The sequence below is a fragment of the Primulina eburnea genome, unplaced genomic scaffold (assembly GCF_022965805.1).
Source record: "Primulina eburnea isolate SZY01 unplaced genomic scaffold, ASM2296580v1 ctg625_ERROPOS2042916+, whole genome shotgun sequence".
Taxonomy (NCBI): Eukaryota; Viridiplantae; Streptophyta; class Magnoliopsida; order Lamiales; family Gesneriaceae; genus Primulina; species Primulina eburnea.
In genome coordinates, this window is record NW_027331406.1 from 117,108 (window position 1) to 140,583 (window position 23,476).

At 35.0% G+C, this 23,476-nt stretch overlaps 3 protein-coding genes across 4 annotated transcripts; 1 reads left to right on the top strand and 2 right to left on the bottom strand.

The window, feature by feature from the left end:
• The first annotated feature begins 307 nt into the window (after positions 1-307).
• Positions 308-7,409, top strand: LOC140821545 (vacuolar protein sorting 38-like). The gene is made up of 6 exons (XM_073182048.1): positions 308-687; positions 3,379-3,585; positions 4,059-4,239; positions 6,216-6,364; positions 6,653-6,880; positions 7,034-7,409. The coding sequence occupies exons 1-6, from the start codon at positions 496-498 to the stop codon at positions 7,148-7,150; spliced, it is 1,074 nt and encodes a 357-aa protein (XP_073038149.1). The 5' UTR covers positions 308-495; the 3' UTR covers positions 7,151-7,409.
• Positions 7,410-9,869: 2,460 nt separating this feature from the next.
• LOC140821546 (ER lumen protein-retaining receptor-like) lies at positions 9,870-13,686 on the bottom strand. Its single transcript, XM_073182049.1, has 6 exons — positions 13,286-13,686; positions 11,695-11,960; positions 11,497-11,612; positions 10,560-10,633; positions 10,290-10,353; positions 9,870-10,208 (listed from the first exon to the last, which is right to left on the bottom strand). Exons 1-6 carry the CDS (start codon positions 13,374-13,376, stop codon positions 10,172-10,174), a joined length of 648 nt encoding a protein of 215 aa, XP_073038150.1. The 5' UTR covers positions 13,377-13,686; the 3' UTR covers positions 9,870-10,171.
• A 1,395-nt stretch (positions 13,687-15,081) lies between these two features.
• LOC140821533 (ubiquitin carboxyl-terminal hydrolase 2-like) lies at positions 15,082-20,707 on the bottom strand. Of its 2 annotated transcripts, none has more exons than XM_073182030.1 (3): positions 20,475-20,707; positions 16,943-19,950; positions 15,082-15,734 (listed from the first exon to the last, which is right to left on the bottom strand). In XM_073182030.1, the coding sequence occupies exons 2-3, from the start codon at positions 19,942-19,944 to the stop codon at positions 15,524-15,526; spliced, it is 3,213 nt and encodes a 1,070-aa protein (XP_073038131.1). In that variant the 5' UTR covers positions 19,945-19,950; positions 20,475-20,707; the 3' UTR covers positions 15,082-15,523. The 2 variants fall into 2 exon arrangements, with proteins under 2 accessions (XP_073038131.1, XP_073038132.1); XM_073182031.1 differs by having other exon boundaries at positions 16,943-18,458; positions 18,537-20,707.
• Positions 20,708-23,476: the final 2,769 nt, after the last annotated feature.

The following is a 23,476-nucleotide window of genomic DNA, read 5'->3' on the forward strand; positions in this document are numbered from 1 at the left end:
AAGAGTATTACTTTTTATTGTTAATATGAGTAGGGTTGACTCGTCTCACATATTAGTATCCGTGAGACGGTCTCACATGACTCACTCATAATTTTTTATGCTAAGAATATTACTTTTATTGTGAATATGGGTAGGGTTAACCCGTCTCACAGATTAGTATCCGTGAGACGGTCTCACATGAGACCAAGTGACCAACTCAAACAAAATATTTGAATTATTTCTTAATTCGAACCTGGTATGTGCACCAAACACGCCCTAACTCCACTCCATGACGTCATCCCAGGTACGCAACATGAATCCCGTTCTTGGTTTCACCATCGATCATTCATTTCTTGAAAACCCGCCATACAGTTCAGATGAGGTCAAAATTCGCAAAATATAAACCCTAATTCTGTCCCCAAATTTTCGGAGTATGATGGTGAAGAACTTCTCGAATGGTAATTTGAAAAAACAATTTGTTTTCACTGCGAGAGATTCTTTGATCGCGGGTTGTGAATGGAATCGACGAAGCCGATCGTGAAGGTACTAGAAGAGAAGCGCGAAGTAAAGGTGGATCAGCGTGCAAAGGTTATAGATTGGGAGGATTATGAACAGGAGCTTGCTCGTCTCTGCAGTTTAACCTCCGCTCTTGAAGAAGCGAGGAAGAAGAAGAATGCGCTTGAACAGAAGCTGAATTCTTTCATACAAGTGAGTACTTTTCATTCATTTTCGTTTAGATTTGTTGATTTTGCGTTAATTATCTATTTACTTGTAAATATGTTCACCTTTAGAAGAATAGATGTGGGCTGTATCCAGTTTAATGCTTAAAATGAAATAATAACAATGCAAGAACTTAAGGCCCTATTTATTTGTTATTCCTCTTAAGTTGTTAATGGTCTGGCGCCATAAAACATTTCTCTCTCCCATTTTAGTTTTCTGTTTGACTTGGTTTCTTATACTCGAGAAGAGGGGGGATAGAAAAGTTAGATGAATTTGGATCATTATGTTTACATTTTTTTTGGATATTGGAAATGAAATAGAAGTAATTAGTTGCCCCTTTAATAACTATGCTCATGAATCTAGATATTTTCTGTATTAGAGCAGTGTGCAGCTAGTCATTTAGAGTAAGGTTATTCCTTGAGAAATATGAAATCAGTCAATAAAACTCCATTCGGAATTAGGACAATAGATGTTTTTAATCAATGGTAGATCTATCAAAATTTTCAGTGCATCACGCTCGTGATTATATCACATAGTTTATATACTGGAAAGGCTTTGCTAACATGTTTACTACGGAAGGAATAAATGTTCTAGATTCCCTCAATTGCTCAGGTGTATAGATGGAAAGGAAGAAGGTGTTTTCTTTATAATTACAGCTATTGCCACTGTGTTTAGCATATGTTATTTTGTCAAAATTATAAGTAGGCTCCAGCCGCACATCTCTCAATGCCCAATGGTAAAGAAATCGAACATTCACATTATTTGCTCGACCTGTTGAAAATATTTATTTTCAATTACTTCATGTTGTTCATGGAAGATGCTACTTTTATGCTGTCTATGATTGTTGTTCAGCTCGATGTTTATCATAATGGCATTTTTTAGATACTAAAGGGGGTACCCTACGTCCCTACCATAGGATCTGTGGGTTTTGTGGATATGACTTGATTATTCGTCAAACCAACACTTTTATAAACGTCATCCTTCTTGTCTTTATTGGCACATACATCAACTTAATGCTATATTAGTTTTAGTTCTTAACATGAAAACTACACAGCTGTAGTTACTAAAGGGGTGTAAGGTGCAGTAAGACTCATGGCCTATGCACAAATTATGACCAAGTACTCGCCTTATGGAAGTGAGGCACACGAGGTGTTCATGTACTAAAATCTACACATTTTGAAGAAAAGCTCCTGAAATATATATTTACATTCATATACATACATATATATATATATATATATTATATAAGGGGTGCGCTTTATTGAGGGTTGTGCCTTGACTTGAGTGTAGGCATATGAACTAAGCCTCGCCTTGATTCTAAGCACACTCCTTGTGGGCCTTATTAACTGTGCCTCAAGTAATTTGAATTGCTTCTTCTTTTTTTTTTAGAAAGTTGAACACGATATAATTTTTTCAAGGTTGTAAATGGCGGGAGGCGGTGGTGGGGCGGTCGGTGACCGCATACCGCCTCAGCCACCTCGGCAGTGCCCAGGCGGCGTCTAGGCGGTTGAATTTTTTTAAGTAATTTTTTTTATAGATAATCATGCAATATAATCATTTTTATATCAAAATGTGCAATTAAATAATATTTAAGTACAAAATATAATATCATCTAGATTCTAGATAATGTGCAATTAATAAAGATTCATCATCATATTAATGCTATTATGTTAACAAAGTAAAATAATTATTTTTACCAAAAAACTAAGTTTAAATTTTTTAATTATTTGTCTGACTACTGGCGGCAGTAGGCGGCGGCGGTCGGCGGGCGGATTGTGTGTGGTGGTTGAGAGTTGAGAGTGAAAACCAAAAATAAAATAAAGAAAGTGAGCTGTGCTAGGGTTTTAATATTTAAAATTAGTTGGCTTTGACTAGGTTTTTAAAATTGTTGACTAGGTTTTTAAAATTGTTGACTACAACTTAAAAATCTTGACTGTCCGCCTGCTCGCAGCCTCGTACGCCTCGCCCGCCCGCCTTCTCGCCGCCTCGTCCGCCTCACCCGCCCGCCTGCTCGCCGCCTCGACCCACCTCCCCAACGCCGTATAGCTTGGGCCGCCTAAAACACTCGTCTCATGTATAGGTGGTGCGGTCGAGGCCGCCTACCGCCTAGGCGGCCGCCTCGACCATCATTTAGAACACTGAATTTTTTTATCTTTGAGACTAATGGAAGGATAAGTGGATCAAAATTACATTTATACAAAAAATGTTGTTGATTTGTTTTTCAAAACATTTGATTTTCTTTGTTATCTCATTTTTAATTGGTAACGCATCCACAAACTCAATACCAAAAACTTTGCATGCATTTATTAGTAGTAAATTCTCATTCTCCTATTTATTGATACTCTTTCAGAATCATTTATTTGTAGAAAGTAGAAAACTAGCTTACATTGTTGCTGTATTTTCAGATCGGAAGTTTGGAACCTTATATGTAGAATACATTGGTGGATAATATTACAATGTTTTTTTTTTATTGTAATTTTTATGCTGATCGATTTTTAAATTTTTACTTGGTTTTAAGTAGTATGGTACTTTTCATTTGGATCTGCTTTTATATTTGTACCTGGTTTAAGTAAATGACCTATGTGGTACCTAAGAAATTGCCGTTCTTATTTTATTATTTACCATTTCTTGTATTTTCTTTCATTCCTTTCTTCATTCATTGGTGGGTTCTCAACGCAGGTAGAAGCTGAGTCATTAAACCAGTCAGATGAGCTTGATCAGATGCGTGATAGATTGGAATGTCGTAAGTTGGTGATGGGGAACATGTCAATGGATTCAAAGGTTGTAAAGGAGAAAGTAAGAAAGCAGGAGGAACTTCTTAGTGCTAAAATTAGATCGCTTTTGTCCGGTGGCACCTCGCTTTCTGTAGCCAGCAGGCGCATGCAGGTATATTTCGATAGAATGGTAGGTTACTTATTCAGATTGCTTTTGCTAGTTTTTTCTGCTGAAATGAATTGGCATTTGATCCTCACACACTGGCTTCGTCGTTTATATCTTTTTGGTGAATATGGTATTGGTTTGTGGTGTTTCTTATACATTCCTTTATTTCATATATAATTCTGTGATGGAGTTTATGAGACACTTAATTTTGAATGATAATAATCCTCTCTTGCACTGCATTCATTTATACAGATAAGGTAGTTATCTTAAAAACAGCTTTGTGAAATTGTTCAAATTTTCAAGTAACATCTGTCTTAGAATTTAAGTGTGCTGTATGTTGTTGCAAATCATTTTGTATTTTTCATTTCCCAGTATATTACATTAAATTTTCTAATTTTTTTATGGATTGGATTATTTTAGGTTGATTTGGAATTGATTTCTGTGCACCTGTAATTTTTTTTTTTTTCATTTTGTCGCAGGATTCAAGTAAGTCACTTGCTGGAGAAAAAGGTTATGATCATCTGAAAAAATTGCAGAGGTTATTGAGAGTGAGGCAACAGTTTCTGGTGTCTCAGGTTTCTTTTCTATATCCAGTAAAGGTGGTGATTGGAAAAGTTCCCGAGCAAGAACTTGAATCATTTAGTAGCAGTATTAAGTCAGGTAATGGATCTTCCATCGGATGTTTTTTAATGTGTTATGCTCCTCTTTTTGTTTAGACAGATAAGATGCTATCTATAATACGACACATTCAGTTAGAAGTGTATAGTTATTCATGCTTCGACTTTGGAAATGTTAAGTATAAAGAGGGACATATGCAACTGGTTACTCAATCTGCATAATAGATGTTGGTTGAACTGTTTAAATTATGTTGGGAGTGTGTTATTGTGCAAATTATCTAAACTTATTATTCTCTGCCCTATATGGAAAGCTTCCATACACATTGAACATATTAAGAAGTTGTTATTTGTTGCCTCAGTATTGTTTAAGCTCAGAAAGTATCTGACGTACAAAAATTTCATTATCTTATCCTGTGCACATATGCCAGATTTCTTAGGCTATACTAGGTTTATCTTTTCTCAGCCTTGAATCATGGCATTACCTTCTCTTATCTGCCCTTCTCCTTTAAAAGATGGGAAGAAGAGAAGGACTGGACCCCCCTGTAGGACTTTATAGAGACTAATTGCGTTTCGACCTTATAAGTTTTTGAGGGATTCAGGGATTTCTACTTTTCTTCAAGTATCTCACTTTAGAAACCCGGGTCAACTTGTTTCTTTTGGGAACTGAAACTTCCTACAATAGGTGTGCATACGGGCCTAGAGTTTGCCCTATGCACACTTAATTGAAATGTGGAGCTTGGTGTGCTCTCAGGCACATCAGCCACACCTAGGGCTTAAGTGAGCAAGGCGCACCTTTGATTAAGCTATGGTGCAAACAAGACGCATGCCTTTGGTTACTATCATGCAAACGCTTGAAATCTGTCTTATGTCAGATGCAAGTGTTAATGCATTGTGTTGTATTGCAAGGTTCTTTGGGTTATTCAGTAAATTGTTTCTACTTTGTTAACACTTGTGTTTATTCACTGCTAGATGCCTCTGTTGAATAGATTGACTTTTGAATATTATTTTACTTAAAGACTTTAAGTGATTGATTGGCATAATAGTCACACTTGTATAGGAGGGAGACTGTTGTTTCTCTTCATATGATTTTTTAACTGCCGTTTAGCAGCAATTTTTGGTGCTGATTAGAATGCAATACTGCTCAACTTCAAGGTCAATAAGTGTTTGGAAGATGGATGTCTGAGGGATGTTTTTGGTTTCCCTACTTAGAGGGCGCGAAACCCTAAACGACTACTCTCTTGCCAGGAATCCTGTACAAAACTCAATCTTTGCACTGGCGACTTTCTGATCCATGAACATTTCGGTTGGGACACTTGGCACGAATATCGCGTTAATTATCTGGCATGAACTGTGATCTGGGTTTTGTTACTCTAATTTCTTCACCATGCTGTACGTGTGTTGAGCACGGCACAACGCAAACTTGACATAACTCTTTGAAGTTTTACTTCACTCTCAGACACCTGAAACATATCCCTTGAGAGTATTGTGCAGTTCTCTAAGAATATTGCTTGACATGATCTGTTCGGTCTCTTTATTTTTTCTGCCATAGTCTGCTGATGAAATTTTTATTGGACTACTTTCAGATGTTGAATATGCGTAATCTTTAGAGAAGTCAAGTGCTTCTAACTAGTCCTTGACCAATCATGCTAAATCTGTCAAGTTTATAGAAATAAATAATTTAGTTTATCTTTAAATTCTCTCTCTCGATATACTTATTGATGTTTTCATGTGTGCAAGCCAAAGGCTTTGACTTATAGCTGTTTGTAGTCTTTTTAAACTTTTTGTTTATACATAACGTGATTCCAAACTTTATGTACTTTCAATAACCTTGTCGATGCACTTACATAATTTTGTGATTCAATATATGTTCTCCCTGTTTGTATTAAGTATTTGTGTCTGCCTTTGATAGGCCTTCCCTTCTGCAAGTTTTATGCTAATTACTCATTGTTTTTATTTCTACCAATTAATGATTCATATCCTTTCGCTGAATACTCATTGTTTTTTTGTTGCCAATTTCAGGTGTTTGCGCTGGATCAAAACCTATTAACCAGGCCTCGTTGACCATCTTGGGTCTGCATCTTACCATGATCCCTTTTACGAAGCTGAGTTTTTTCACCGATAAGAAGGAGGTTCAACGATCTTCAACTGCTTTGGGATATGTCGCTCATGTATGTGTCATCTCTTTTGCGGGGGCATGAAATTAATAACTAATATATTTGTTATTCTAGTTTTCTTGGTTGCTGTTTTACATTCAAAATATTAATAAGTGCTATCACATGATATGTTCCTAGGAATCTTTAATGTCTTTTTAACACCAATTTAGGATAACGGGTGTTTATCCGTGTGGTTCAAACTTCAGGGGTGTTGATGTAACTTATCTGATATCACTTTCATTTGGCAATATGCATGTACACTTATTTCTAATTTATTGATCTTAATGGTCCCTTTCTATGCAGGTTGTCTCACTCATAGCTTCTTACCTGCACGTTCCTTTACGATATCCATTTCGATTAGGAGGTTCTCGATCATATATACAAGATTATGCTCCTTCAATTGAGCATTCAGCATCTAGTTCAACTTTGGATCCAACAATTTCGACAAGCTCAAAGCCAATGGAATTTCCTCTTTTTCTCGAAGGTCAAGATTCAACAAGAGCAGCTTATGCCGTGTTTTTGCTAAACAAGGTGCATTTCAATCTTGAATCGTTGAATGACTTATAATAAGATAGCTTAACATCTGTATATCATGAAAACTTACTTTACAATTTGGTCAACTAATTTAGCCAAGATTAAAATTTCAGCAATTTTCAGATCAGTTATAAAATTACATGGTTGCAGGATTTAGAACAACTTCTAAATTTCATCGGTGTGAAGAGCTTAGGGCCACGACACATCTTAGCGAATTTGAAGGAGCTTTTGAGAAACATCGTTTCTCCAGAATACATTGATACATGATCTGAAACAGCACAATAAATTGTAAGTTTCTGTAGATGGATTCTACTTACTTTTTGAATGGTGCTTATTTTTTTAATGAAGCGCCGTGTTATTTTTTTGTCCAAATTTTCAGAATTATATTGACAATTATAATTGTAATGAATATTTTAGACTGCAGTTTTATCTTGTAGTTCTCAGTACAGTGATTTGGTTCAAATTGTTTAATTTTTAGCTTATTTTTTTGTTTGGAGGAATGGAATATAATGAGAATTTTGGTTTACATTATATATATAAAGTTTGATGTGTTATACATCCACCGTACATACTTCTGTCAGCACCGATGAGGTGACATTACCTGTTAGACATGCAATTTTTTTATGTTTCATTACATCCAATTAGTGAATGTGATGTTCATATAAACGTGCACGGTGAGTGGATAATAGTGTGTGTGCTTACTCCGAGAGGCATGTGACCTTATTCGTAATGATTTGATATGATTAATTCAGAATTTAAGGGTGCTTTTTTAGGGCAATTCATTTTTGTTCTCATGCTGATAATATGTGATTTTTAGCTAATTATGTATGATGTTATCAATTTAGTCATGCAGTTATTTTTCATCAATTGATAAATTTTTTTTACCAAATATTTTTTCCATATTATAACAATTCAGCAAATAATACTTTATGAGATGTGAATTTTGTAGTATTGATATAAAAATCTTTTTCCTTTAGATTTTCTTCTGTATTAAGAAGAATATTTATCAATGATTCTTTTAAATCATTGTTTATATTGAGATTATTAATCTTTTTCTTGACATAACACTTATTAGCTTTATGTCCAATCTTTCCACACTTCCAGCATACTGGAACTTTAGTAGAGTCATTTTTTATAGGTTTTTTAAACTTTTTCTTAGAATATCTTTTAGATTTTTCTTTATCTTTTATATAATGGGTTTTCCTTTTGAAAGGAAATCTTTTCTTTTTCTTATCTCTTTTAGGATATTGTATTGGTTGAAAACCTATTTGCTCACAAAAATCACCAATAATATTTCTATTTTCTTCTTTTTGCATATCAAGTTGTCGTTTTAGCTTGATATCATTGCAAAGATTAATTCCTTCTGCAGTTATTTCTGCAGATAAATCTCCGTAAGTAAGAATGTTCCAATCTATGGAATTTGTTGGAGATTTAGATTTTAATCTATTTTTTACTCTTTCAGCAAAAAGAACTGGAAGTCCAGAAATAAATTTTTCTTTCCAGAAATTTGCATTGCAATCATTTCTAGTTAAAACCTTGGTCATAAAAACATCTTTATACCATCTGAATTCAGATAGTGTTGGGCATCTCAAATTCATTAATTGTTCTTGAGATCGATCTAATTGGAGTTCATTAGCTCCAATAAAATTAGATAAAATTGTATAAATAAGTGTATTTACAGCATCTGACTCTTCTCTTCCATTAAGATCTACTATAGAAGAGTTTAGAATTTTATTCTTTGCTTCTTTAGAAAGATAAAAATCCCACCAACCTTGAAGTTGGCCTGTGAAACCAGTAATAATGGCTTGAGCAATTTGCCTATCATTATTACCTTTTATCTTTGCCGCAGAAGAATATATTAACATTTGTTTAATAATAGTTTTAATCTGATATTCAGATTTTCCATCTATATTCCATTCAGTAATGGCTTCTCCATTAAACTGAACGTAATCTTTTTTCTCTTCAATTTGAAGATCAACAGGTGTAGCCTTTTTATAAAAAGGTTTTACAATTGATACTTTATGCATTTTATTAATCTGCATTTCATCTTCTGACGAACTAGAAATATTATCTAGTTGTTCAGATTTGGTAATTACCGAAATAGAACCTTTTTCTTTAATATTAATTTTTTGTAATCGATCTATTAAACCTTCCATAAAATCATCATCTTTTTTAGAACTTAAAAGAAAATTTTCTTTTTTAAGATTAGGAGGAGGTTTTATCATCAAAGTTTTTGAACTTTCACCACTAGAATTTCCTTGTTTGGATTTTGATAAAATCTCTTCTATTCTAGTAGTCTGATTTCTTAAAGAATGTATAGTAAGATTGGTAAAATTATTCTGTTGAATAATATGGTCAAAATTACCATGCCCTATTTCTGATTTTATAAGGGCAGCATATATTTCTTTATTACCCTTTTTAATTTGTAAAGTAGTAAAAGGAGGATGAATCTCAAAAGATTCTTCTCCAGTTTCATGAACATATAATTTATATGTTGATTCAAGAGTATTTATAAAAGACTCATCTTTAAAATCTGGAAATATTTTATTCCTTGCTGGAAAATATAAATTTTCCATCCATTTGAAAAAATCTAAATTTAATTTAGTTTCTTCAATCCATTCTAAGTAGAATTTTTGCAAGTGCATGGAGAATATATGCCAGCATATTTTAATTTTTTTTGCTTCCCGTAGTTTACGTTCAATATTGGTCATGTGATAGCCGTTTAGGAGATGGTCGTCGGCCAAGTTGGCAGAGTTCCAAACCTGACTCGGACTTAAATGGATCAGATCGGATTGGATCGATGGACGTTAACGGATTCCGAGGTCCTGGTCTAGACGCCTAGGCAGATCAGAATCAGGACATTGTTACACGGGTTTTCTTGCCCTTGTAGATTTTCAAGGAGATGCTAATGCAATTTTCACGAAAGATTTCAAACTAAAGCAATGCTGTGTAATAATGCTTCATTTCACGCCGTCTCCACCGCTGCACGGCTGTACTCATTTCAACGTCAAGTATTAGTGATCCATAGAGCTTTTCTAATCGGATACTCAAAGACTCCAATCCCTTTACACAACATTACAAAATAAACCAAGAAAATTTGCTTTCGCAGGGGATTCATAGGGTAACTAGGAAATTAATCCCAATAAGTGAGATTGTCAAGTATGTTTCAAATTCTTGAAACGCTCGAAAGTAATAATCAAGTCAGACAAGTAACTAAATATAGGTGCATCGGTCATCCATTTGTTTCAAAAATTCTAGACCATCCCCAATATGGTGTACCACACGACCTCATGCGGGTAGTTGGAGTTTTACGTTGTTCTTCATGCTGGAACGGTGAAATGGGAACAAAGATCGAGTGAGGAAATGAAATGTGAGCTAAAATACGCAGTGAACTGAAAAAGCTTACCTTTGGAAGTAATAGTAAAAGAAATCGGCGTACAGCAAAGTCTGAACAAGACCTGAAATCCAGGCTGCGGAAGAGAACCAGTGAACAATACTTGGGGTTAGTACAAGATTTTCAACGCAAAGCAAACATATGAGTAGAACTATGTGGCAGGCCTCTGAAGAAACATCGTCCCAAACACTGCAGGTGTGTGTAGGTTTAATATCATCCAAACTGACCAAACATGGTGCAGGTGAGAGTGTGTATAGATTTAAAGAGAGTAGAGTGACATACTTATCCAGTGGACAAAGTGTGGCTCGGTGAAGTAACGATAAATCCAGTTCAAAATGTATAGAGCCCGGTAAGCACTGCAAGAAGAGAGCAAGATTTGAGGAGTTTTAGCTGACCTATAAACATTACTACAGTCTTCATTGCCTAAATAGCATATTGACAAGTAAAATTCCAAGAAAAGTCAACGATGGCTACTGCAACAATAATTTTTTCTCATCATCTAAAGTTGCGTTTGGATTGAAAGATTTGAATTTGAGGGGAGAATTTGAAATGTTGCAGATCGGGGAGGTAGGGTGCTTCGTAAATCAATCCTCCTTAAAACTTTAACTTGAAAAGGTAGGATTTTTAGTTTGTGTTTTTTTTAAAAAAAATCTAATCATCTTGTAAACTAAATGACAGAGAACCAATTTCTATAACATATTTTGTAATAGAGATTATGTGATTTTTCTGGTAATGCATGTCTCTGCCCCTCCAAAATCCATTTGAATCTCCTCTGGTACCAATCTCGCCCAACAAAAAGAAATCACTGAGTCCATCCTTGCTTCTTCCTGGCACTTATAAGATCTAATGAGGTAGTCAGTCCTTTGTTTATTTAAACGTGATTTCATGGTTCCTACACTACTTACGCTCAGGATGTTGAATTTCAAGAAGCAATAATGGATGCTTTGACATTAAGATAACTCATAAACTCACTAAACATCTTATCGAATAAAAATGGAAAAACAAAAACTTTAATGGATAAAGCACACACATCCATACACGCGGCAAGCAGAAACATGAATCAATAACTAAGAACTGGACATAGTAGGAGCGGAAAAAGCACCACAAGACCCAACTCGAACCAAGACAAATTTCTAAAGTAAAACAGAATTCCTATCAAACTCAAAATGAAAAAAAATATCTAGTTCATACGATTTATAATATGAAATAAGAAAATTACCCGAGAAGAAAAACGTATTGCCCAGTCAAGTTGTCAATATTTCTGGTCCTCTGCAGCAAAACCAGCTGAGGAAGAATGGCAACAGCTTCCAAGAACAAGGAAAATGCCCACAATACCTGTATATGAAAATGTTCTGACACCATAACTTAGATAAAATCAAGATATGTAGCAGCAGTAAGAAAAAAGTTAAAAGAGTACCTCTCTGAAGGTAAACTTCTCATGTATGAGTAAAGCTAAGACAAAACATGGCAGCACAAGAAAATAGTGGCGAAATGTGTCCTGGTCTTTGTCGTAGGATCGGCGGACAATCTTGTGCTTCCTTATGTACCAGACAATAGAAAAAGAGCTTCCAAGAAATATTAATTTCATGAGTGTATTATACAGAGAAATATATGTTATAAATAGATCCAAGTAGCGAGTGGCAAACACAACAGCATAGAGCTCTTGGGTCTTCAGAGAAATACCTGCATAATGAGGCCAACGTCAACCAAAATGAACAGAAAACCAGGATATTTTGATGGGGCTGAGACAATAATCAAAATAAAATGAAACAAGCGAAAACAATATTTTCTAATCAAGGAAAAAAAGCATAAAAGAAAATTATATTAAAGGAATATAACTTATTTCACCGCAGGAGAAGATGTACATTATGATATATCTGTTAGAATTGGGGGATTTATGAGATTATTTGGCCACTGCACAAGTAAATTGGCGCTGCCATCTTAACCACAAAAGGATTTGTTATAGCCATTTATGTCTGCTAATCTGTCAAGGAAGTGGGAGATTACTCAGTTGCCTGTTTCTTTAGGCTTCAAAAGCACTTAATTAATAAATATGCCGAAGAAAAAATATATTGATCAGTAGTCCTTTAGTACAACGCAAGAGTAATTCCATAATCATAAAGTTTTTTTCAACCACACTTACCAAAAAATTTCAATATATATACCTTAATCTAATCTATAGTGTGAGTATCTTCCATATTATCAACTAACACCATAATAATCTTTTCCCAAGTCACACCGTTCCACTGGTCAGTTATCAACAGAAACACACAGTAGAGGCTCTCTCGAACTTCTAAGACAGTCTAAAATTGCACTCGTGAAGCCTATATGCTTCACGACGAAATTCAATAACCACCAAGATATTGCATGTTCCGTTCCAAATGCAACCTAAAGCTGTTTATTTTAGAGAACATTAAACTCACTTGAACAAACTCAGCAAATATACAGAGTAAATGACTGATTGATCATTCATCCCTTCATACACAAGTTATTCTACACCATCATAAAGAACCTATCAAATATTAACTTGAGGTTCCCAAATAAAGCCAATCCTTAATCTCTAGCACTTGCCCAGAAACTCGTTAATATAAAACCCATTTAACATTTTTGACCTACACCATTGCCTACAACCAGGAAATTATGAACTCATTTAGAGTAAGCACACGAACAAAATCTCAAAAACCAACCTCAATGAATCACCACCAAAAACACATTTTCCTCACATGGGCACAATGCAAAACAGATTACATAAATCATTCTAATAACCACCATTACCAAGTTGGAAATCAAAAGCATCAATCTTGGATACCACTATTCAAGATTCTACATCTCACAGCCAAACACATTCATCTCACAGCCGAACACATAGATGCATTCCTATCTCTACATCAAAGTCGCGGAATTAAGAAGATAAAGGGTCTTAAACTGGTCTTAAATCAATAAAAATCAAATCTTTTTTGGATCTAGGCATGACAAATAAGTAAAATAAGAGTGAATAACAAGCATACCAGCACAAGATTTGATAGTGTGAATCTTGAGAAGCAAAACAAGGACACTTGCCAGATGGGTCAAGTCTCCTGCTAGCCTAAATATATTCATCTTTTCTCACCCTCGTCTCCTTCCTCACTTTTGTGCAAATCAACCAAAGAACTAAAATTTTCTCTAAGCCCACAGATCTGTCCAGAATTCCCTTTCTATACAGATATATCTATTTCTGGGTTGATCCAAACAACGAACACGGAATGAGAATTGATTGTTAATCTTGCACTCACTGTATTTTCTGCTTCCGTTTAATTCCTCGTCATGGCGAATGAAAGAACACTGATGGTTACGGTAAGAAAACGAGGACAAGCTAAACAATAACACGTGTGGGGACTCGGGCAAAACGTGTCTCCCCGATCGTATGGAAGCTTAATTGGGTTTTACTTTCCCCCAAAAAAATGGTGTGTTGGTTTTCTGAATTCTGATTTTGGAATATATGGGCAGAAAAGTCGATCAAATATAAAAATATTACATTTTTCTCCAAAATTTTATTCTAAAATGGCAAAAACTTGTGTGAGACGTCTCACGGGGTCGTATTTTGTGAAACAGATCTTTATTTGAATAATCTATAAAAAAAATATTATTTTTTATGCTAAGAGTATTACTTTTTATGCTGAATATGGACATGGTTGACCCGTCTCACAGATTGAGATCCGTGAGACGGTCTCACATGAGATCTACTCTTCTAAAAATAGAGCTGAAATCATCATTTAAAATATATATATTTTTTGGAAAATATACCAAACAGTTAATAAATGTTCCTAAAATCATCATTGATTAAGAGTTAGTCTCATATGAGACCGTCTCACGGGTCATAATCTGTGAGACGGGTCAACCATACCCATATTCACAATAAAAAGTAATACTCTTAGCATAAAAAGTAATACTTTTTCATGGTGACCCAAATAAGATATCCATCTCACAAATACGTCCGTAGAACCGTCTCACACAAGTTTTTACCATTGATTAATTGTCTTGAAAGCACAAAACAATATTCCCAAAACAAAATTTAATGAATTAAGTAGGATATGACTGTAACATAAATATTTCGAAATACATCCTTGATTAAATACATCGATTTAAATATATAATATCTCAAGTCAGCATTGATTATAGGTCTCGATTTAAGTTATTCAAGAACAATTACCAAAATATATTACTTACAAAATCAATCATCCAAAATACACACAAAATTATTTAAATATCACAATCAACCTTGATTAAATATCTTAAATTTTAATAATATTATATACGAAATATAATATTTATATCGCACGTGTGAAATACTACACTAATAATAATAACAGTATTTGTAGAAATAATAATAATATTATTATAGAATCATCAATAATAACATCATATTTCTAATTTTTATTATGATTAATATGTTAATTAAAATAATCTCCAAAGCAATTAGATCTCTAAGTGAAAATGTAGTTTAATTCTTTTATTTAAGTTTAAATCTGATTAAAAATGTTGAAAACTAGATTTCTCAATTTTATTTAAAATTATTGGATAATTATCAAGGGACACTGCAAATTTGGTTACATATGTTTATTTTTCTTGATTTTGGTTTTATATATTATCGAATTTCAGTTCAGTATGTTATCTTTAAATTTTTTTGTTACAGACTTATGCATTTTCCACATATTATATCTTTGTCACTTACATGAAAAAACAACTAAAATTGTAAAAATTTGATATACACATAATTGAAAATTTTATATACGAGAAAAACATATCGAATCAAAGTTACGAAGTCTCTCCCAAAGAAAAATGAACTGAAAACTGCAGAAATTGTGCCAACATAAATAATAATAAATGGAAAAGGGAGAAGGTTACAGTTTTATTGTTTTCAACACTTTAAAAGAACATGTTTATGAGCTGATTGTGCCTAAAAAAATGTGTGCTAACTATTGAGTAATCAATCATATATATGATTGTATACTCGCTCAGGTCTCTCAGTCTCTCAATATAGAACACCAACAAGCCAGATCATATTGTAATAATTTCGAAGCCCAGCTCGAAAACCTCTTCGTTTTCCCAGATGCTTGGAGAGTAGCTTGTCGCACCCGAAAAATGGCAATAGGGACGTTCTGTGACTATAAAAAGTATAGTTGAGCTGATGAAAGCTGGAGGGTTTTCCCTCCCAAAGGGCGCTACGCGGAAACCATGACAAACAATACAACAAAACACGAGTATTCTCAAGTTCCTTCATAGAACAAAATGTAGGCGTCGCAGCTAAGAACTTCTTCCAATGAAACTTGACGAACGTGAGTATCACTGGCATAATACCAAATGGTGCTATCTCCTTGGCCTCCTCTCACGTATGCCACATAATGGCCACTCCTCATACTTCCACTGTGCTCGACTGCTCCAAGGAGACGGTAAGTGTGCTTTTCTCCATTGGTGCACCTACAGATATAATTTGAAGAGCACAAGAAGAGATCGTCGAAATTTTATGCAAAGAAATGTAACAGTATCAGCCACTTGAAGGCCGGCACATGACAAATTCTATCATGAAGGCAAGATTCTGAGGTCGTAGAATGTAAGGATTTTCTCAACAAGATAGGCGTAACATCGAATAATAACAAGGTACAAAAAATAATATCAATTTGACATGTGTGTGAATTGACTTCGGGAAAGTATTCTACATACAATACACTTGCTTAATCAGTTTCACGATATACCTCTTCGCATGTGTCTATAATTGATAATTTGGTTGACAATCAAGTAACCATACATGTGATCAAGTGAATTAAACATAGGGAACACAAATGAAAATGTAATTTAATTGAATTCAACACAGAAAGCACAATATGAATACGAAAGTATTTTGAAATTTGCATGTTTTATACCATAAGAATTTCTCCTCAGTCCCCACAATACACAATCAACTCAAACAAATTTCACAAACATTCATGTTGCATGAGAAATTTTTTATCGAAACAAATTGAGGTTCTTTTTTATGTTTCCAGGTTAACTGAAACAGTACAATGGTGTTAGAACCCGTTTTATAATCTCCTTCATGAACCAATTATCTTTGAGTCATAAGTCATGAAATAATGGTGTTCATGCCTGAAAGTAAGATATTACTACTTTTCACATCCATAAACTTCAAACCAGTATTGAGAAGAAAAAAATCAGATAAATGCGTAGCTAGTTCGATAGCAAATTAATTTTTGAAGAGCACTGTGCGATTCAAAAGAAATCTCAAACAATATTTTTTGGGACAATCAATGCGAAAAAATACAAAAAACATATAAATATCTTAATTTCAATACGAGTCCAGGTACATGGTGCCTTCATCTTCAAATATATATGGTAACATAAATTGCATCGAGTTCCCATTCATGGTATTGAGTAACGCATCAAGTTCACATTCATGGTATTGAGTAATGATGACTCGCATTGTGGGGGTTGAAAACCACACAAAAATAACAAAAAAATGTCTGCGTGGTTAGATTCAAACTCTCGCAGTAATCTAGCCTTCTGATGATTGACAATTAAAAGGTTCAACTTTCGCAACCAGAGTTTGCCCAATGCCACCAAAATGGTTAAATAACATCAAATATCTCTAATACCATAGTTCACCAAATTATACAAGTCGAAGAAAAATATACCTGGGATTCAGATATGGATTAAGATCAATTGTCTCTCTGAAATTCACATGCCCGTTTAATTTACTCAAGCGACCTCGAGAATCTTGGCTGAATCTCTTTAAATGGACTGTCAACACAGAAGGAGCCTTGTTGATTAGTACACTCTTAGTCGCGTCCCTCTTTACTTTCAAACTCTTCGAGTCCACCTCCTCCCCCTCACTCACTTCTGATTCACATTTTCCAGGCAATAAATCAGTTTCAGTAAGCCCAACACTATCAGCATCACGTTTACCACAGCATGAATCAAGAATTTGACTATTTAAACTCGAACTTTCTGACAGACCATGACACAAATTTGGCATCATGGACACGTGGTTTTCTGATTGACAAGCTATCATATTCATCTTGGTTTCCTGATGGTTGCTACGCATGCTATTGCCCATATCACGCGTCTCCTGATTGTGAGGCAACAACCCGCCATCAGAACCATCAAATCCATCTTTTTCCAATATCCCATTGATCTCAACTTCATGGAGATTATTGTCGCAGCACTTCAATGGACCATTTGGATTGATATCATCACTACCATTTGGCACTATTTTGGCTTTAAGCTTTCGCAATTTCCTCCTTGTTCCTTGTTGCAAAACTTTTGCGCAATTATCACATTGCCAAGCATGCTCATCCTTGAAAAGATGCTCAGGCTTTGTAAAAAAGGCCAAACAACTCTCAACCGACACGGGAGCATCAGAATTATCAACCTCACCAGGATCAGAATCACTACTATTTCCCACTACTCCATTCTTAACAGCATCAGTTGCCTCACAAGCACGATATGAGGGCCCAAGCTCCAAGGTAACTTCAGGTTCATTGAATAAGTCTCCAAAGCCATCAAATTCTTGAGAACCTTGTGCATCACCGACCACTTCTGACGATATCTCAATTTCTTCACCCAATAACTCAAAGCTAGTTGAAACATCTTTGTAAGGAAGCAAAATAACTTCAGATTCCTTAACCTGTGATGGGTTTTCATTGTCCTCGCCAGAAGAGCACACATCAATAGTTGAATCATTAAAACAGACTTGACTGCATAATTCTGAGCTATGACCTATTACAGCATTGAGCTGGACCACTTCCTTGGTCAAAGAATGGTCAGCAGAGAGCTTCTCATCAGATTGAGAAATTTCATTTCGCTTCACCACATATTGTGAAGATGCATCTTGTTGGCGGGTTGATATACCTTGTTCAAGAGGATCAAACTGACAGGAACTATCCAAGGGCATTGTCGAAACAGCACATTCACATTCCAAATTACTCCCAATCCTAGAGTCTAAAGTATTGGGTAATGAGACATGATTCTGAAAGACATTATTATCTGCAGAGCCCTGGTCTGCTGACATTTCAAAAGTTTCTGAGGCACCATCACAGTCATTTGACACTTGATTTGGCTCAAGGTAATCCAACCATGTCAAAACATCCAATGAGACTGACTGCTCTCCAACATTATTAATTTTGGGATGGTTTTTTGCTTCTTGACCATCTGAAAGATCTTGCTGTGCTAAACCCATATCAAGAGCAGTAGTATTTAAATCAATGGACATTGACAATGCAGAATCACCTGGAAGCTCTGCAGGCTGTAATCTAGGATGCACTTCACTGAAAGAGTCAACAAAAGTTGATTGATCAGAAACACTTTCTGCTGGAAGAATAGGTGCATCTCTGTTAACTTTGGAGCGAGTCCTCCCACCTTGCTTTGGAGGCGGTTTGATCTTCTTGCCCCGGGTGACAGGTTGTGCCCGCTTGGGTGAAGGTTGCTTAGTAGGAATTGGCAATGAGAGGTCCAAAAAGGGTTCGTAAATTGTTGAAGAGTGCCCACATTCCAAACAACTAACAGTGCTTGAAAGCTGTCCGCCAAAGATGGCATCTACAAATGTCGGCTTTTCTATAGAAGTTGTCCCATCAGCCAACGAAGATTTGACTTGCTTACTAGCACTCATCTCTTCAGTACGCAAACCATCAAGCAAACATCTAAGTAACTCATGGCTATCATGTTGCTGATATCCCCTAAACTGAGGAGCCTTGCTACATAGACTACCAAATAAAGATTTTGGATTTATCACACCTTTTAAACCAGCTTCAGCCCTCGTTTCCAAGAAAAGCTTTCTCAGAGAAGCACTAAGTGGACCAACAGACTCATCAAACTTAAATAGGTAATCCCGCAACTGATTTATTGCTAATAAATTCTGCATTATCGAATTAAAGAAACAGGTATTTCCCAAATTAATTAAACCTTTTACTGAATAGCCAACACTTTCATCTGCCATGTTGGATACAGAGTAGTCCGATTTCATTGCACTAGTTTCACTCCCACTTCCAAACCAGACATCCTCCACGTTTATAGCAGACCCTTCACTTGGTTGAGCTTTCAGCATTTTAGTAACCTCCTGTATGACATTCTTGCGATCATCCATGTCTTCCTGCTTTCCAAAAGTAACTAATTTACCGCAAGGGAAACACCATAACAGTTGAAGATTTTCAAAATGTATGGCCAACGGATGATGATTCTGTTTTGCATGCCGAACAGCATGGCTGTGAGGCGTGGTTGGTAATCCAATGCCTCCGCAAGAGAAATGCCCACATCCCAAACAAATCCAAATTGCTTTCGACTGTGATTTTGAATTAATTCCTCCTTTTTTCCCTGGTTTGTTTTTTCCTTTACTTGCTCGTCTATCCAAGGCACTTCCTCTACAATCTTCACATGTGAAATGCCCTGATGGATCGAGTTTGGCAGAAAGTTTGTCCAAATCAATCCCTCTATCAATATGAGAACATACTCCTCTTTCTTTAACAACTGCAACTCCATCATTGTCAGGAGCTTCAGCATTGATACCGCATTGTTCGGGTTTTATTTTGGGAGAAGGTGCAGGGACACGCTTGCATTGATCGGGATGTATTTTAGAAGAAGGTGCGGGGACACGCTTCTCTTTATGAACGGTTCTTGGTTTCTTCTTAACCTTCTTCGCCATTATTACCTAACACATATCCAAGAAAACAAAAAATAATAAACACAAACTAAAATAAGCAAACGAAAACATATCACATATAATTTAAAACACCAACAAACCCATATATATAAAACATTGATAGATATAAACTTGCTAACAAGAAATCATAGTGGCTGAAACAAACCGAATCAGGACTTATAGCTCTGCCAAAAATCGCAAACAAGATAATACATAACCAGAAAAAAAAATCACCAAGAAAAATCAATCAAATTAATCGGACATAATAACAGGCTAAAACACTTATGGCAAAAGAATAATCATGAACTGAATCATCAATCTACGACTGCACAAGAGCCAAACTATCCAAGAAGTCCAAACGGCAAAATCAACAAGTAAACAAATAATCAAGATTCCTCTTCCTATCAATCAATCCAATAATTAAGCTCATCATCTAACATTCCCAGATAAAATTTTCAATCACAATCCATCACATTTAATAAAGAAAACAGAGGTAAAGCTGAAAAAAAAAAATAAACGGCGCAAGAACCAGCCTGAAGTTGTAAAGCAAAATAATTTCTCGATTATCTTCGATGTGAAGTAAGAAAATTTAAGGAAAAATAAAGCCCAGATGTCAGAAGTTTAAGATCTATGCCCAAAACAATTATTAATTATTTTTGTAAAAAAATACTGTTCTATGTATTTTAAAGGGTTTTTGGGTAACCCCTTTTCTCTCGCTCTGACGCTAGAATGGGAGTGTGTGACAGAGCGACGGTAAGGAAAGAGAGGCTATATGGAAGGTAAAAAGCAGCAGTAGAAATTATAAATACTCTGTGATTATTTTTGGATCAGATTATACGACCATATTAATAAATATTTTTATACATAGTCAACGGTCCAAAATCCATTACATAACGATGAAACATTTATATATTATATAAATGTCATTATTTTAAATACGAAAGATAAATGAAACTAAACGAGAATCAATTTTAAGTGTATATCGACTATAATCATATCTGGATTCACTCAAGAAACGAGCCCATGAAAAGACGGGCCGAATTCCATTATATAATGGTGAAACATTTGGAGTGTAATATAAATGTCATTATTTTAAATGCGAAAGAGAGATGAAACTAAACGAGAATTGATTTTAAGTGTGTATCGACCATATTCATATCTGGATTCACTCGGAAAACGAGCCAATGAAAAAACCATTATATCCTTAGATCAGTGCAAGACCGAGTCTGCGCGTCTTTAAAAAAAATGAATATTACTATTTAATTTCAAAAGTTTATGATTGTGAGGGTATCAAAAGAGTGTTTGCAAACTCTAAAAAAATATTATAAATGTTGTCATATTAAATTTGTGAAGAAAAATCGATAATCACTTTTCTTAGAAGTTGCGAACACTCTTTCAACTACCATAAGCAACTATAAATCTATTTATTTTCAATAAACTAGTGTATGCAATATTCAATATGTTTTGCACTGATATTCATCATTCCCAAAATATTTAAAAGATGATGACATATATTTCTCTTATTAAATCTTGAAATTGCTGATAAATTCTCATAAGAAAGTATATATATGTGATACATCTTATCCCACATCTTAAAAATTAAAGATTTAAAATGAGTTTATAATGGACTACAATGGACTTATATAGCAACTTGGATTAATCATTTTCGTAAAACGAGGACGGATACGAATTAGTTGCTATAGAGACCCATTTTACAGTTACGCAATAATAAGTATGTTCAAGATTTGAAAACATGAAAAGTTAATATATTTTTTTTTTATGTAAGTCTTTAACAATTTCGGGATTTCACAAAAATTAGGTTTTATGTACATTATAATTTTTTTTTTGAATGTTATAATTTATTTTGTTTATTCTAATCATTTGATCAGTCCATTTACAATATAATATGTTTTATTCGCATTTCTAGTAGAAATGTGCATTCTCCCGCATATTTTTCAAATAGTGTTCCTACTATCTATTGACCAATATATTTACTGTACTAATATGATTTCAGCGGTGGTCTTCCATCAATTGGTATTAGAGAAATGAACTTTGTTTCTTTAAAGCCTAATATTTTCCTGGTTTAGCTCTAACAGTAGGATGATTAGCAATAATAGACCTATATATATTGATACTTTGGAAAGGGCTCGGGTCATTCTTGGACTCGAGCGGAAAGAGAACTTACACGAGTCAAATTCCAAATTGCTGGGAAGAGTAGAGCATGGGTAAAATTTGACCAGGGTTCTCCAGCCCGACCAGGGTGACCAGAGTTCTCCAGCCCGACCAGGATTCTCCAGCCCAACCAGGGTGACCAGGGTTCTCCACAAGACCCGAACAGTGTCTATGCACTATAATCGAGGTCATCTTCTTCAGCAGCCGGGCAGGGAGATGCCTGGGCTCTACTCACCTCGGGCAACCAGAAGCTCGGGCTCTCATGCAAGCTCCCGGGAACTTTCTACTCGGGCTACCTCGAGAAGCGCACCACACTCGAGTGTATCGGTATGGGCAGTCTTATCTGTCAGAACTACAAGGGTTTGGCGTGTCAGAGAAGCTATCAGAGGTAGGATGCGCTTGACAGGAAGTCAACATCAAAGGCTATGAGTTGTAGGTATACACGCAAGTCGAGATAATCATCATTTCTTCTCCTACTATAAATAGAAGGTATGTTTCTCATTTAAAGGGGGGCTGAATCCTGAGTATTGACACTCACATATATTCGCACATATATCGCCATTTTCTCTCATCTTCAACCTGCTGACTTAAGCATCGGAGTGGCCACGTCGGACACTCCTCCGACGCCCATTCACGAGTTACTTTCTTGTTTGCAGGTGTTAATCTCAACCATTACCTTCACTCGAAATTCCCAAATATTATAAATTGTTGGTTCGATCCGTTGGAGCTCTTTACCCGGCTCACCCATTTCAACGAGACCGCATCATATATATATATATATATATATATATATATATATATATATATATTATTTTTCTTTAAAAAAATGGACATCAAGACCAAGAAACAGCGATGTAATGTGGTGTACTATGTTTAAAGTTGAAATAAGTTCTATTGTTTTATATAAAAAAATTTACTGACATAGTCTTGCAATGCTCTCTCCAAAAGGTAGAATTTTTCAAAATTATTTTTAAATTTTACAAATAATTCTTACTGGATAAAAATTTTAAGATGGTCATCATAAAAGATAGACAGAGCATTGATTTTTTTTTAAAGAACTTATTAATGTTTACAAATAAATAACATGACACTGAATGTGAAAATTGGATCGAATTATTATGTTTGCCATCGAATTGAAGGATGTCTTAAACATCTAATTGAATATCTTCTAATTGTTTGAGAGTCTTCTAAACACACTCAACATTATAAGTAGTATTGTATAACTTTTGGTGTGTGTGCTTAGAGATATCAAACATCACTATTTACAGAAATCCATACCATCATCGAGAAATATTGAATTAATTGTGACTTATCATGATGTCATATTTTGTATTTCAAAAGGATGATAAACTTATCAATATAT

What these genes read in the sequence shown, in the direction of transcription:
- LOC140821545 (XM_073182048.1), top strand. Translation starts at nt 496, where the DNA reads ATGGAATCGACGAAGCCGATCGTGAAGGTACTAGAAGAGAAGCGCGAA. An exon ending in TAGCCAGCAGGCGCATGCAG is followed by an intron (nt 3,586 to 4,058) that starts GTATATTTCGAT and finishes ATTTTGTCGCAG; the next exon opens with GATTCAAGTAAGTCACTTGC. An exon ending in CCGTGTTTTTGCTAAACAAG is followed by an intron (nt 6,881 to 7,033) that starts GTGCATTTCAAT and finishes ACATGGTTGCAG; the next exon opens with GATTTAGAACAACTTCTAAA.
- LOC140821546 (XM_073182049.1), bottom strand. Translation starts at nt 13,376, where the DNA reads ATGAATATATTTAGGCTAGCAGGAGACTTGACCCATCTGGCAAGTGTC. An exon ending in CACTATCAAATCTTGTGCTG is followed by an intron (nt 11,961 to 13,285) that starts GTATGCTTGTTA and finishes CTCATTATGCAG; the next exon opens with GTATTTCTCTGAAGACCCAA. An exon ending in AGAAGTTTACCTTCAGAGAG is followed by an intron (nt 11,613 to 11,694) that starts GTACTCTTTTAA and finishes TTTCATATACAG; the next exon opens with GTATTGTGGGCATTTTCCTT.
- LOC140821533 (XM_073182030.1), bottom strand. Translation starts at nt 19,944, where the DNA reads ATGGCGAAGAAGGTTAAGAAGAAACCAAGAACCGTTCATAAAGAGAAG. An exon ending in AATCCATATCTGAATCCCAG is followed by an intron (nt 15,735 to 16,942) that starts GTATATTTTTCT and finishes TTATATCTGTAG; the next exon opens with GTGCACCAATGGAGAAAAGC.